Source organism: Enhydra lutris, unplaced genomic scaffold (assembly GCF_002288905.1).
Source record: "Enhydra lutris kenyoni isolate GAN:26980312 unplaced genomic scaffold, ASM228890v2 scaffoldscaffold8, whole genome shotgun sequence".
Lineage (NCBI taxonomy): Eukaryota > Metazoa > Chordata > Mammalia > Carnivora > Mustelidae > Enhydra > Enhydra lutris.
Window position 1 is genome coordinate 19,642,514 of NW_019154092.1, and position 17,012 is coordinate 19,659,525.

At 37.4% G+C, this 17,012-nt stretch overlaps 1 protein-coding gene across 1 annotated transcript in view; it reads right to left on the reverse strand.

The window, feature by feature from the left end:
* The window catches only part of LOC111142507 (oxysterol binding protein like 1A), a 236,652-nt gene that overhangs the window by 168,839 nt on the left and 50,801 nt on the right, over positions 1-17,012 (reverse strand). The window contains exons 5-7 of the mRNA XM_022495736.1: positions 14,493-14,604; positions 8,754-8,839; positions 7,271-7,415 (exon numbers count right to left, since the gene is read on the reverse strand). Of these exons, the coding sequence (XP_022351444.1) occupies positions 7,271-7,415; positions 8,754-8,839; positions 14,493-14,604 (343 nt within the window). The remainder of the gene's footprint in view (positions 1-7,270; positions 7,416-8,753; positions 8,840-14,492; positions 14,605-17,012) is intronic.

Sequence of the window (17,012 nt, forward strand, 5' to 3'; positions counted from 1 at the left end):
TCCCCAAAAAACAAAAAAGTTCAGGACCAGATGGCTTTACAGGAGAATTCTACCAAACCTTTAAAGAAGAGTTACTATCTATTCTTTTCAAGTTATTCTAAAACACAGAAAAGGAAGGGAAATTTCCAAATTCATTCTAGGAGACCAGTGTTACCCAGATACCACAACCCCATAAAAACATCACTAAAAAAGAGAACCTAGGGGCCAATATACCTGATGAACACAGATATAAAAATGCTCATTAAAGGGGTGCCTGGGTGGTTCAGTGGGTTAAAGCCTCTGCCTTGGGCTCGGGTCATGATCCCAGGATCCTGGAATCGAGCCCCGCATCGGGCTCTCTGCTCAGCAGGGAGCCTGCTTCCTCCTCTTTCTCTGCCTGCCTCTCTGCCTACTTGTGATCTCTGTCAAATAAATAAAATATTTAAATAAAATGCTCATTAAAATAATAGCAAAGTGAATCCTACAATACATTAAAAAAAATCATTCACCATGATCAAATGAATTTACTCCTGGGTTGCAAGGGTAGTTCAATATTTGCAAAAGTAACATGATATATCACATTAATCATACAAATCCATTCATGGATTTGACAAAATACAACATCCATTCATGATAAAAATCCTCAACGAAGTACGTTTAGAGCGAACATACCTCAATATAAGAAAGGCTACATATGAAAAACACACAAGCTAATATCATCCTAAATGGGGAAATGCTGAGAGCTTTTCTTGATGGTAAGAAACAAGACAGGGATTTCCACTCTCAGCACTTACTTAGATAGTCCTGGAATCCCCAGCCACAGCAATCAGACAACAAAAACAAATAAAAAGCATCCAAATTGTGAAGGAAGTCAAACGTTTCACTATTTGCTGATGACATGATACTATATGTAGAAAACCTTAAAGACTCTACTAAAAAAACTGCTAGAACTGATAAACAAATGCAGTAAATTTGTAGGGCATAAAATCAACATACAGAAATCTGTTACATTTCTATACACCAATAATGAAGCAGTAGAAAGAGAAATTAAGGAATCACTCCCATTTACAATTGCACCAAAAGCAGTAAGGTATCTAGGAATAAACCTAGTGAAAGAGGTGAAAGACCTGTACTCTGAAAGTTACAAAACACTGATGAAAGAAACTGAAGATGACACTAAGAAACAGACATTCCATGCTCATGGATTGGAAGAATGTTGCTAAAAATGTCTATATTACCCAAAGAAATCTACACATTTAATGCATTCTCTGTCAAAATACCGACAACATTTTTCACAGAACTGGAACAAACAGTCTTAAAATTTGTATGGACCCACAAAAAACCCTGAATAGCCAAAGCAATATGGAAAAATAAAAAGCTGGAGGCACAATTCTGGACTTCAAGTTACAAAGACGTATTAATCAAAACAGTATGGTACTGGCACAAAACCAGACACTTATCAATAGAACAGAATAGAAATCCCAGAAATGAACGCACAATTATATGGTCAATTAATCTTCCACAAAGCAGGAAAGGATATACAATGAGAAAAAGAATGTCTCTTCAACAAATGGTATTGGGAAAACTGGACAGCAACATGCAAAAGAATAAAAAGGGACCACTTTCTTACACCATACGCAAAAATAAATTCAAAATGGATTAAGGACTTAAATGTGAGACCTGAGGGGTGCTTGGATGGCTCAGTGGGTTAAGCCTCTGCCTTCAGCTCAGGTCATAATCTCAGGGTCCTGGGATCGAGCCCAGCATCGGGCTCTCTGCTCAGCAGGGAGCCTGCTCCCCCCACCTCTCTCTGCCTGCCTCTCTGCCTACTTGTGATCTCTCTCTACCAAATAAATAAACAAAATCTTAAAAAAAAAAGTGAGACCTGAAACCATAAAAATTCTAGAAGACAGCATAGGCAGTAACTTCTTTGACATCAGCCATAGCAACTTACTTCTAGTTATGGGTCTTGAGGCAATGGAAACAAAAGCAAATAAACTAGTGGGACTACACCAAAATAAAAAGGTGCACAGTGAAGGAAACAATCAACAAAACTAAACCTACAGAAAGGAAGGTATTTGCAAACACCATATCTGATAAAGGGTCAGTATCCAAAATGTATAAAGAACTTATAAAACTCAACATTCAAAAAATGAATAATCTTTTCCCCACTGATTGCCCTGACACCTTCATCAAAAATCAATTCTCCCTATATACACGTTGTTGTCTAGACTCGCTCCTGTTCTATAAGTCTATATATCTATCTTTATACCGTATCACAGAGTCCTGAAATTAGGTTATGTGATGGTGTGTGTCAATTCAAACAGGCTACAATGATGCCCCAAAAGCTGATAAAATATTATTTTTGGGTGTTTCTGTGAGGGGGTTTCTGAATGAGATTAACTTTTGAGCCAGTGAACGGAGTGAAAAAAGGTCTGCCTTCACCACTGTGAATGGGCATCATCCAATCTGTTGAGAGCCTAGAAGAAGAGGAATAATGAATTCTGTCATTTCATGAGCTGAGACACCCTTCTCTTTCTGCCCTCTGACATAGGAGTTCCTGATTCTCCAGCCTTTGGACTCGAGGACTTGCACTGCTGGCCTTCCTGGTCTCTGGTCTTCAGACTGAATTACACCATCAGCTTTCTTGGTTCTCCAGCTTGCAGACAGCATACTGTGGACGATCTCAGCCTCCATAATCATTCATTCATACACACACACATACATACACACACACATATGTGTATATAATATATACATACACACACACCCTACATATCTACATATCTCACATGTGTATCTACATGGATAGCTAATTGTCCCAGCATTAATGTACTCAGTTCTTCCCTCACCCACTTTTCGTGCCATCTTTGTCATCTATCAAGTTCCTATATGCACAGGTTTTCATTTCCAAACTATCTGGTCTGTTCATCTTCATCTACCCTGAACTAATACCAAGATCTCACTAAATGATCTTATCCATCCCATTACTAACTCCATATGTGGACAATTCCCAAATTTATATCTCCATCCAGAGATCTCACCTAAGCACAAACTTCTATTCTGACATCTCACTTGGATTGTAAAACAGTATTTCAAATTTTAAACACCTTAAAAACCAAACTCCTAATTCTCAGCCACTGCTAGCCTACACTTCCCTGCACTTACCCTACTCCGTAACTGGAAATAATTCCCTTTTTCCAGGTCCTTGACTGAAAGACTATAAAGTCACCCTCAATTCATGTCTTTTTCTCATACCTCACATATCCAAGTCATCAAAAAATCTTGACCACTCTGCCTTCATTATTTACACACACACACACACACACAACCGCTTACAACATTTATATGACCACTATCCTGATCCAAGCCAATATCCTCTCTCACCTGATTATTCCAGTAGCCTAAATGCCTCCCTTTTTCCTCCTTGTCTTCCTAGGATTTATTCTCTTAATAATCAGTGACCATTTTTTAGAACCTAAGTCTGGTCACATCACTGCTGCATTCTAAAATATGGGAGGACCCACACAGTCCCAGCTCACAAAGAGTAAAAGCCACGATTTTCAAAATAACCCACAGGCCTTTCAGCATCCAGTCCCCACTGCCTCTCTAACCACCTCCTTCAACCACTCTCCTCTGGACAAACTGGTCTCCTTGCTTTTCGTGACATACATCACATACACTCCCCACGTCTGCTGCCTAGGACCACTCTCACTGCCCACATACTGACACTGCTTCAAGTCTTAATTATCATTCTCACAGAGCTTTTCCTGCCACCTTTCACAAAGCAGCAACCCTCTATACACCCAACACACTCCCAATTCCTCCTGCCCTGCCTTTTTCCCTTCTCCTAGGCACTGATCTCATCTGACATAATGCTTGCTTTTTATTGGCTCTCTCCTATTAGAATGTAAGTTCTCTGAAAACAGGGATTTGTTTTTATATTGTTTTGATTTGTTTTTTCACTGCTCTAGATCCCTAGTCCCTGGAATAGTATCTAGCACATAAACCCTCAATAAGTATTTGTTGAATAAATGAATGTTTTATTTCCAATAGGTTCAGAATTAGTGTTTTTATCCAGAAGGATAATCCCCTCTACCCCCACCCCCGCTTCTCTTCCATTTTAAAATTCATTACCCTGGACTTTTCTATAGAAATGAGAGTCAGGTAGTCAAGTTTTATGAAAACGCTTTGAGGATTCTGGCTGGGATTGCTTTGAATTAATTTGGAGAGAACTGTTAGCTTTTTGATGTTGAGTTTCTTCCCCACCAAAAATATCACAGGCTTCTCCATTTTTAGGTCTTTTATGTCCTTCAATTGGAACATGTTTCTCTTTTTGCTGTTACCAAAGCATTGCATTTTTTAAAGTTACATTTTTTAACTGTCACAATTAAATCATCAAACTCTTTTTCTATTGTGTTAATCTTCCTTAACTTTAAAAACATGCTTAAATCTCTGCCTAAAAAATCTTCCTCTTGGCCATGCAACCATTCCTCTGTTCTTAAATATTACAGAGAAGTGGATGAGCAGTGCTACTTTAGCTTCCTCATGTCAATCCTTAACCCTTAACCTAGCTGTTGTCAACTACCCAGTGATACTACTCTTTCAGAAAGGACCTCTGGGCACTCAGTCATTGAATTCCACAGCCTTGTCTAAATGTTTCTCTTCTTCAGTCTAAGTTGTGCATGACAACAAGTACACCCTACCCCTTTACTCCACATTTTAGCGCCTCCTTTGGCTTCCATGGAACGGCTATTTCCCTCACATCTCCTGAGTGTTTCCCCTTCTCTATCCCCTGGTTTCTCTTCTTTGATTCCAGGGAGAACCTATATCTATCCTAGAAATACAGAGAAAGCCTTTCTGGGGAAGACAATTTGAGCTAATTCTTAAAGTAAGACTAGGGTTTAACACAGATGAGCATGAAAGGGGCATTTCTGGCAGGGAGAAGAGCATGCGCAGGGTAGGGACAGCACGGTCAACCCGAGACTCTGTTGGGTATGTCTAGAGCTGTTTATGTTCAATAGAGTGGACACTAATCACATGGAGCTAATGAAATGTGGCTAATACAAGCTGAGATGTGCTGTTAGGTGCAAAATATACACCAGATTTCAAAGACTTAGTATCAAAAAGGAGATGTAAAATCTCACTCTTTTTCACTAATTACATGTTGAAATGGGTTTTGGATATGCTGTTTTAAATAAAATAGGTCATTAAAATTAATTTCATTGGCTTTTTACTTTTTAAATGTGCCTACTAGAAAACTTAAAATTATACATGTGGCTCTCATTATGTATCTGTTGGTTAGTGCCAGTCTATAGCAAAAAGGACAAAGGAAGAGAGGAAAGCAGAAAATTCTATCATTAATTTTCTTATTCCTTTCTACTCCCATTGAGGTCAATAAAAGTTCAGGCCCTAATTACCTCTCACCTAAGACCACTTCAAAGGTCCTACTGACCCCTCCCTATAGTCTTGGTTCTGCCACAACCAATCCTCGATACTACACATTAGTAGATAACCACATTAATCTTTTCAAAGTAACTCATCTCTCCACTGCTCACCTATTTCTTTATCCTGGTTCCCTGAACTTCCAAATTAAGGGGTAAAATGATCTGGCATCTTGAGGCTCATCACTATGCAAACCTAATCTGCATTTGTAAGATGACCTAGTACTGCTCGATGTACCAAATGTGTCGATGTACCAAAATGAGATGCCACCTAAATGTGAATTTTTACCTTCTTGCCTTTGTCGTAATCTTCTGTTTAGAATACACTTGCCAAAATTTAATGATATTCTGTTTATGTTTAAAAAGAAAAAAATATGAGTGAGGTCTTCTGTTAGAGATACAGGTATTTAGAGAAGGCTTTAAAAAAAAAAAAAAAAATCCTAAGCGCCTGGGTGGCTCAGTGGGTTAAAAAAAAAAATCCTACAAGGACTTCAGTCTATATTAAATACCTACTCCTTCGTGAAGTCATTTCTAATTACTTAAGCCTTCAACAAACATGCAACATGTAGAAGGTGTCATGTGCTATACATTACTCTAGATCCCAGGTAAACCAGACAGTAAGGTATTAGCTCTGCCTTTAGGAATCCAGTCTCATGGGATGTGGCTACGTAAGTCAACAATTACCATGGAGTAGAATTTTGGCAATGATGGAGGTGAATAGAGGGCCCTGGTGGACCACTGCCAAGTCAAGTCCTAATCCAGGTTTGATGGTAGGTAAGGGAAGCATCCTTAAAAGTGAATGCCCCTAATGCAATGTTCCCTCTTTGAATATCCAAGACACCTTTTGTAGCTTCTCCTGTGTTTATATGATCTCATCTCTGATACTGTCATGCATGTAGAACTGAAACTCACTACCTGTACATTCCATACTTGCAGATGCACCTATTGCTAAAATTTGTAATCCCAAAATCAATACTCATGCAATTTCGTCATTCACAGGCAAGTCCCAAGTGGTGAAAAATTTGAGTGTCATCATGTCCCCAGCTGAGGTAGAACAAGGTGGCATTCTGCCTTCTTGTTTCAGCTCTCATGCAGTAAACAAATGTCCCTATCACAGTCTACCTAGTATTGCCACGTTTTCAATATTTGTGCTTTTTGTTGGTGGTTTCACTGTTGAAACTGGCCACCAAACATGGCACTGAATTGTTAGTTAATGTTCCTAAAAGCAAGAGAGCTATGATGTGCTGCATGGAGAATGTGTATTAGACGAGCTATATGTATTATGTATTAGATGAGAATATATATTAGACATGGTATTAGATGAGCTCTGCTCAGGCATGAGTGATAGTGCTGTTGGCATAAGCTCTATGTTCCTGAATTAACAACATATATTAAATAAGCTGTTTTAAAACAGAAATGCACACAAAATAAAGTTATGTATTAATCAGTATAAAAATGATGTGACCAAAGGCTTTCAAGACCTAACTCTGTACCCCCCCACCATGAGCAATGGCTCAGTATTAATTCTCTGTTCACAACAACTTGTCAGAACATAACAATCTTAAATAATGAGAATCAACTATATTCTCTTTCCCTCGAGAGGGGGGAAATCTATTTTAATCATTACTGCCTCCTATGGAATAGATATTATTAAACAGTTAACTCAAACTAGGAAGGAAATTAGTAAGTTCATTTCTTTCGTTTGTGTAAATGCCTTGAGTTCAAAATTAAGTAGGGGCCATATAGTTTAACAAAGGCTGGATATTAAAACAAAGCAATTTTATATGGCACTGAGTTATTTTTATAGCTTCCAAATGACCAACAATGGCTTTTACTGACATGCTTACCATTTTTGTTCTTCAGATTTGGGTCTGCTCCACTTTTCAGAAGCTTTAAGGCACACTGCTTATGAGCCCGGTAAGCTGCACAATGCAAGGGTGTATTTCCTAACTGATCCGAACAATTAACATCAGGAGGATTGGGCCTGTTGAGCTAACGAATGAAAAAAAATGCAATGCAGAATTACATTATCAAAGATGGACTTTCTCCCATAAAAACACATTAAGGTGTAACTGCACGTTCAGGGGGACCCTCAAACTATAGAAGCTGATGAACACCAGAGTTCTAGACGATGGGGGGATGCTTGCTCACTGAACCAGCAAATCCATGTCACTCCCCATGTTTGCCAGGAAATCTCAGTCACCACATTCCCATGACCACAGACACCACGCACTACACCAATACCACCCCACCAATGCCTGGACATTAAGATTTCACTAAGATTTGCTCCCTTCTACCAGTCTTGTGATTCACACTGGGGACAGCAAAAATACAAACCAGTCTCCCATAGGCAGCCATTCAGAAGAGTTAAAATCATAAATGTTGGGCGCCTGGGTGGCTCAGTGGGTTAAGCCGCTGCCTTCGGCTCGGGTCATGATCTCAGGGTCCTGGGATCGAGTCCCGCATCGGGCTCTCTGCTCAGCAGGGAGCCTGCTTCCCTCTCTCTCTCTCTCTCTGCCTGCCTGTCTACTTGTGATCTCTGTCAAATTAATAAATAAAAAATCTTTAAAAAAAATCATAAATGTTAAATGTGTAAACGTTAAAAGTTCTACGGAATTTGTTGTTCCCAACTGATTGCTTTAAAAACTCTTTATACAGTCTTCATTTCAGAAAGCTTAAAAAAAAATGTTTGAGGCACTTCACTTGGAAACCAAAGAGGCCTTTCAAATGATCTGAAATAACTTTAAAGCAAATGGAAATGCTTCAGTCTTCAATTCAGAACAAATTTGGTTTCACGTTTAATGAGACTATGTGGGAAATGGAAACTGGAAAGTAGGTCTCCAAAAGGAAAAAAAAAAAAAAAAGGGTAAAGTTTTCAGTCTGTTCTAACATGATATAAATATTCACAAATATTGTCCCCTCTTTGTATGTTGCTTTCTAAAAGTGTAGCATACCTTTCAGAAATTATTGCTTATCAAAATTAGAGAAACTTGTTCCTTTATTGGATCTTATGATATTTCAATTTTAAATTGGCTTACTCTGGAAAAACAATTATCTGAACATTAAGTATTTGCCTTGAAAAGTCAGTTTCTTAATCCATCAGGTTTTCAGTAGGGGGTGGGGATGTAAGTAAATTCAGAGAAAAATATAATCATTACAATATATCCTGCTTAAACGATAATTATGCCAAGAGTTTTTAGATTCTTAAGGATTTTTGTACTATTATTATGATCTCCAGTAGTTTGGTCCCATAATTTGACTAAATTATGAAGTTAACATTAAGTTAAAATTTTCCTGAAGGGTAAAGAATACACGTTATTGTTGTTTTACCAGAGCTATGAGTTCTGCTGTTCTGCCTTCTCTCGCTGCTGCCAGAAGTTCTTCTTCAAGCTTTCTTTGTTGAGTCCTTTCTACAGCTACAAAAGGAAAGTACATATTACTCTACTTCTAGTTAGATTCCCATAGCAAATCATTACAAAGATGTATGAGTAAAGTGATCTCGTGGGGAAAAAGTCACAATGTTTTGAATTATAATTCAAATGTAGTTAAAGACTTTATTGTTATTCTCATTGCCTTACATTTCAGATAACAGAGTTCAACTTCTTTCAGGTTCAGATGAACTTGTGTTTTCAATTCATAGGTCTTTAAGTATCTTACTACAATATCCATCACAAATAATTATGACTTACTTTTGCATGCTGAAATACTATTACATATCTGCCTTGGAAAGGTAGATAAATTGGGAGTAGCATTCATACCTTCCAGAACCTTAGAATCTGTGAAAAGTAACAATAAGAAATAGCACTGGTAGGAAGACATACAAACCATATAAATAGGTAGATTTATATATACTTATATACTTCCAAATAAGATTTTTTTAATACAAGATTTTAACAAATTTTATAGAATTTACTATATGCCAAGTGCTATTCAAAGCACTTTAAAAATAACTTCCAGTTATAAAATAAGTCACAGAGATGAAAAAATATAGCATACAGAATGGAGTCATTATTGTAACAACTTTACATGGTGACAGATAACTATACTTATCATGGTGAGCACTATGTAACATATAAAATTGTCAAATCACTATGTTGTATACCTGAAACTAATATAACATTGTAGGTCAACTATACTTCAAAAATAAATTTGGAAAAATACATTAATTCACTAAATCCTCATAGCTATGCTATGAAGTAGGTGTTACTATTATCCTGATTGTATAGATGAAGAAACTGAGGCACTAAGTAGTTAAGGAATTAAGCCAAGGTCACACAGCTGGAAATAGAGGAGCTGGGATTTGAACTTGTGCAGGCTGGTTCCAGAGACCATGTGCTTATTACTACTCTTAAACCTGCTTCTTAAATCACACTTGCAGGGAAAGAGAGCAATAGGCAATCTCATTTCAGAGACTGGAATATGCAATAAGGCCTCTTTTTGCTAAATTTTAATTCTGTTCTGGCTTATAAAAAAGAAGCAATTTCACAGGCTCAGGAATCTCATTTTTTTTTTTTAAGATTTTATTTATTTGTTTGACAGACAGAAATCACAAGCAGGCAGAGAGGCGGGCAGAGAGAGAGGAGGAAGCAGGCTCCTCGCTGAGCAGAGAGCCCAATGCGGGGCTCGATCCCAGGACCCTGAGATCACGACCTGAGCTGAAGGCAGCGGCTTAACCCACTGAGCCACCCAGGCGCCCCCAGGAATCTCATTTTAAACATGTGCACAAAATCCCGTGTAAAAGGTTTCTCAGGTCTTCCTGGCTAAAGTCAGGTCATGGACAAAAAAGGTTGGGGAGCCAAGAGACTGGGGAAACACTATGAATATTATCTTGAATACAGCAATATCTGGAACTAGTTTAAAGAAATGACTGATATTCTTATCGTACCATTATCTTCTATTTTCACGTATTTACTTCCACACCCAGACTCCCTCCCCATCTCAGAGGAAGGCACCCAAGCCTCTGCATAGCCTCTCGATGGCTTCTGCTTTTGCTGGGATTTACACTCTTCAATGTTTCCTCTTACTGGTGCTCTGACTATTGGACTGTGAGCTCTGAGAACAGCCACATCCTTATCCCTGCTGTATATGCCTCTACTATTTCATGCACTACTCAAGAGCTGTAATTTATCCCCTCAGTGACTCCTGCAGTCAGGTACTGTTCTTACTCTTCTGTGTATCCTAGGCATTTACACCCGTGTCTGGCTCAATGCATATTTGTCCAATAAATATTTGCTGAATAATCAAATAAGTGCTTAATCATGTTGGTTCTAGACTTTAGGGAAAGGAGGTGAAAGGAACCCTAAAATTTCTTTCTACATTGTGTAGGTCCATAACTGAAGGAAAATGGGGATTTGGAGTTGAAAACCTTGCATATGTTCTTGTCCTGTGCTCATTAAGGACATTGAAAGATTACTGATCCAGTCAATGAAAAGGAAAAATTCCAGTTGGGGAAATGAGGCTTCTAGAGTGCAGGTAACGTTCTGTTTCTTCATGTGCTATTTACATTGATGTGTTCTGTGTGTGAAAACAATGAGCTGTAAATTAATATATACTTTTATATATTTATTTTATACCTATGTGTTTTTAAAGGAAATATTCCACTCAAAGTGTTATTTGTCCTATAAATTTTAATTTTAATATGACAATATACTGTTTTTCTTTTGAATCTGCATCCATAGTTAATAAGGATGCTGAGATCATGAAGTGCAACTCCATCCTAACAACACACTTACATACAGATTCACTTATATGCAGGGTAAGTGATATAGTAATACATTTGAAATGCAGAAAGAACCTGGCAAATGTATTTCACTGACAAAAGAAAATCACCATTTTGCAATCTCCATAGTAATAAATGGTTCAAGGCAAGAATTATTAATGCTAAAAATCACTGATTAAGAGATTATTTGGTGGGGCACCTGGGTGGCTCAGTGGGTTAAAGCCTCTGCCTTCAGCTCAGGTCATGATCCTGGGGTCCTGGGATTGAGCCTCACATCAGGCTCTCTGCTCAGCAAGAAGCCTGCTTCCCTTCCTCTCTCTCTGCCTAACTGTGATCTCTGTCTGCCAAATAAAAAAATAAAATATTAAAAAAATAAAGATTTAGTAAAAAAAAAAAAAAAAAGATTATTGGTAAATAGGAAATTTACATTTTTCTTACCACAGATTACTACTTACAAAAGGGAGGAAGTATTTTTACCATGGACAATGTTATCTGAGTTATCAGAGATAACATTACCAGTAACAGAACAAAATGGTATCACATATCCTCCTAATGTGATGCATTGGTAAAGGATACCACCTCAACATTCCTGGCAAAAATGCATATCCTGAATCTAATTATATGAAAAGAAAAAAAAAGACATTCTACAAATAATTCTACAATTGCCTTCCTCTTCAAAAAGGTCAAGACTGGGGTGCCTGGGTGGCTCAGTGGGTTAAAGCCTCTACCTTCAGCTTAGGTCATGATCACAGAGTCCTGGGATCAAGCCCCGCATTGGGTTCTCTGCTTGCCCCTCTCTCTCTGCCTACCTCCCTGCCTACTTGTGATCTCTGTCAAATATATAAATAAATAAATTTTTTAAAAAAGGTCAAGATTATAAGGGCAAAGGCTAAGGAATTATTCCAGATAAAGGAGACCAAAGTAATGTTATAACACAATGAGAGATTCTGGATTGGATTCTGGATTGGGGGAAAACTTCTACAAAGGACATTATTTGGGCAATTGACAAAAAACTGCATATAAACTATACTATTATAAAAATGTTAATTTTTTAAAAAAAATGTTAAATTTTCTGAAATTGATCACTATATTGTGATTATGTAAGATATCTTTGTTCTTAAGAGATACCTACTGAAATACTTAGAGCTAAGGTATTACTGTCTGTAAATTATTCCCAAATAGTTCTGCAAAAAATTAAAAGTAAATAAATAACATTAAATAATATATAAAAGGATAAGTCAAATGTGGCAAAATGTTAATGACTGGTGAGTTTAAGTGAAGGACTTGGAAGTGCTCATGGTACTATGCTTGGAACTCTCCTGTAGGTTAGAAATTTCTCAAAATAAAATGAAAGACAAATGGTATGTAGAAAAGGTATTCCTCTCTAGTGTCTGACAAGTAGTCATCTACCCTTGTCCCAGTAACTCCAAACACACGAACTCACTACACCTTGAAATGCAACCCAAGCCATTATTACAATACACAGGACCTAAAGATCAACTCCTGGCACTCCATCAAATGGGCCAACCTAGCTCTGTTCTGCCACTGATAAGATTACAATGTAACAGTTCTTCAGATACTGGAGTGTGATTTTGTTATGACATTTCCAGTTTCTAATGCATTACCCCACCTTGTGGTTTCTGTTCTACCTATAGACTTAGAGGGCTGTTAGATGCACTCCCTGAACTCTGACCCACTTAAGGTGCTATGCACAAATTATATCTAGCCAAGGTGATCTCATCAGAGTGGAATCAATCAAGTTTCTACTTCCATTTCCCAGGCTAGCACCTTATTAGCTGACAAATCATAATGTCTGTAAGTCAACTAAACCCTTGTCCTTCGTGGATTTGGGTCTTAGGGAGTCAGTAGAACATGTCTTTATGATCAGCCTCACTATATGTCAACTTGTCAGGCTAAATTAACATTCCACTTTGTCAGGAGAACCTCAGTTTCAGGATGTCATCTTGTTACAATTAAGACAACAGGACAAGGGCACCAGGCTGGCTCAGTCAGCAGAGCATGCAATTCTTCTCAGGGTCGTGAGTTTGAGCCCCATGTTGAGCACAGAGATTACTTTAAAAAATAATAAAATGACAGGATTGGTCAGGAACAGGACCTCATCCCCCCACTTAGATCACAATATAGTAAAGGACAGAGATCACATCCAATATGTGCAATCTCCCCAAAATCACATAATACAGAGCCTTACAGAAGATGTTTTATGTTGATATGCTTATTCATTTTAAATGAAAGGGTTTTTTTTTTTTTAAGATTTTATTTATTTATTTGACAGAGATCACAAGTAGGCAGAGGCAGGCAGAGAGAGAGGAAGGGAAGCAGGCTCCCTGCTGAGCAGAGAGCCCAATGTGGGGCTCAATCCCAGGACCCTGGGATCATGACCTGAGCCGAAGGCAGAAGCTTTAACCCACTGAGCCACCCAGGCACCCCATAAGGGTTTTATTTTAAAGCCAAGAGTGAGTTAAGACAGTGACCTAAGGATGTCTGAGAAGCAGACATCATTTTAACAGGAAAACAAGAGAATATTTAAGTTTTCAAGTACAACTGGAAAGAAGTAAAAAGATATTGGTTTTTACATAGTTAAAAATATTAATAATTAAGAAATAAATGCCCTTTAGATACAAAATTATCTTGCCTTTCTCTGAATTGCAAAGCAAAGAAACACAGGCTATGTCTTTTGTATTATAAAGTAGAAAGTAAGAGATCTTCTCTTCTCTAGCACAGAAATACTACCAAAATTAATTACAGCAAAGCTATGGCCATTCAGAGGATAGCCTAACCTATGAGAGTTTCCCAGTGTAAGCATCAAAATATGCTTGTTTAATTCTATCTTAGAGAAACTGCTCTGAGTTACTGCAGACTCATATTTTCTTTAACACAATTTAATATTTGCAGTTCCTAAAAATGACGCTGATCCATCAAGAAATTACTATGGGCTGCTGTACGTCAATGCAGGCATCAAGATAACGGAGCCAGCCAGAACGGTCTTCCCCAGCATTAAACGGCTCCCAACAGCTTTATCTCTCACAGCTTCTCTGTCCTGCACTCCATTATGATGCTTCTGCAGCCCACCAGCCATACTGCTCATGGCTCGCATTTTCTACTTTTAATTTTGTTGAAGCTTTGATCATACAACATTATGGCAAGTTTTAAAAATCTGTTTAAGTTTTTAAGGCTGTGAGGAAACTCAAAATACTTGTGTCTAATCAAGGACTCCACATTATCTTTAGGGCATAAGCCGAGGTAGTCTGTTTTGGCATCCCAGAAGCTATTTCTGGACCTTGCCTATCATTAAAGGAAGTATTGTTTATGTTAAGATCAGTAATATTTACCTTCAAGCATGTTTCTGATTTCTTTGTCATAAGTGACTTCTTTTGCTGTCTGTCCACTCCCATTAACAACAGTAGCATCTGCATTATATTCTAAAAGCAGCATTACCAACTCCTAAAAAAACAGAGAAACTGTTTTTAGCTATTATTAAACTAGGACTTTATTGTATTATAACTCTTTTCCAAATTACTAATTACTATCAAGCTTCTATAATAAAAACAAGTACCATAGGAATGTATGATCTAAAGCACATCAGTTATACGTACAGTAGGTGAATACAGTAACCAACTACAGTAAGCTCAGTACAGCCCACCTTTGCACAACACAGGTTTGAACAGTGCAGGTCCATTCATATGCACATTTTCTAAATAAAAACATTACTGTAAATGTATTTTCTCCTATGATTTTCTTAGTAGCACTGTCTTCTCTCTAGCTTCCTTTGTTGTAAAGATAGAGTATATAATACATGTAATATACAAAATGCATGTTAACTATGTTATTGGTCAACAGTAGGTTAGTAGTAATTAAGTTCTGGGGAAGCCAAAGTTCCATGTAAATTTTCAACTGTGTGGGGCTCAGTGACCCTCACCCGTGTTGTTCAAGGGTTGACTGTACTACAATTCAACTAACTATAATAACTGATGGTTGCCTAAATAACTGTCAACCCACAGTTAACACAAACAATTTCTGTAACTGATTTTTAAAGTAAATCATCTGTTTTACCAAATCGATTCATGTGGTTAAACTAAAGGTATAAGTTATTATAAAGATTAAAATTAACAGGAGATAATATATTCGTTTAATGTTATTCCTATGATGCCTGTTGGAAAAAGAATAATTTCCCCAACAGACCTAGATTTTTTTAAAAATCTGATTTAAGACATAGAACATCATCTTCTGATGTGATATAGACTGACAGGATATACCACCTAAAGAATGGTTTGTAATGAAGCAAATGATCTCGTCAAGTCGATATTCCACAACAAAGAAACTGTATCATTCACATTTACTCTAAGCAGTTAAATGCTTTTAGAAATCTCAAGCTAATTGGTAACATATGCAAGTCCAGTATCACTGGCATGCAGGTCATTTATACAACTTAACAGGGCGGTAGAAATGCAGAACACAGATTTGCAGGAGATTATTGGAGATCTGATGTTTAATGTTACTGGAATGTATAGCACCCAGGGACGGGATGGGGATGACACATCTGCTTTCATTCTACACAAGGGCAAGATGAAACACAGTGCTATTCTGTCAGGTTGATGATGCACGGATACACAGAAAGGGATATCCTGTGTCATTACATGTTACGTTTTCCCATGAGTTCCATACCTACATTAGGTAAAAAAATTTCCTATGTTTTCCAAAAATTTTTTTGTACTAAGGAATGCCTAAATACAATCTAAAAAATAAAGTAGAAAACAAAATGCTCATTGTCCTAGACATTATATGACCACTATAAACATTTTCATGTATTTCTTTCTAATTACTTTCCTATGCATAAATGTGAGACTTTTTAAGACTTACGTATTCATTTTAGAGAGGGAAAGAGAAAGTGCAAGTGGGGGGCAGGGCAGAGGGAGAGAACCTTCAGGCAGACTCCCCGCTCAGTGTGGAGCCCACCTCAGGGCTTACTCTAACAACCCAGGAGATCACCATCTGAGCCAAAACCAAGAGTCCAATGCTTAATTAAGAATGAGCCACCCAGGGGCGCCTGGGTGGCTCAGTGGGTTAAGAATGAGCCACCCAGGCACCCCTGAGGCTTTCTTTAAACATAATTTTATTCATATGACAGTTGGTTATGTTAATCCACCTAATAACATCATGTATTTTCCAGGGTGTTATATAGTATCTATATAATAGTCTATATAATACAATTCACAGCTGAATGTTATTCTAAAAAATATATTACCACATTTAAAAACAGAAAAAATGGTTAAGTCTAATATTTTAATAAGGTGAATTCTAATAAAACCTTAGCATCTGCTCTCATCTTTAGGGTAGCATTTTTGGAAGAAGTGTTTTCATCCTAGTGAAGGAAAACAACACACAGAATGATAGAATTTATAAATCATGTATCAGATAAGGGACTTGTATCCAGAATAAAGAACTTTTACAACTCAATAAAAAGCTCAATTTTTAAAAAGGCAAAGATAAAATGAACAATCAGAAAACAAAACTATGAAAAATAATTCCATTTACAATGGCATCAAGAAAAATAAAATGTTTAGCAATAAACTCAACCATGGAAGCAAAAGACTTGTACACTGAAATAAAACAAGGCTGAAGGAAATTAAAAATGGCTTCAGTGGGAAGACATCCATTGCTCACAGACAGTAAGACTTAAGATGTGAGCACTACCCAAAACAACCTATAGGTTCATTGCAATACCTATCAAATCCCCATGATGCTTTTTCCAGAAATAGAAAATCCCATTCTACAATTCATATGGACTCTCAAGGGACCCTAAAGAGCAAACAGTATTAGGAGAAAAAAATAAGTTGGAGATCTCACACTAC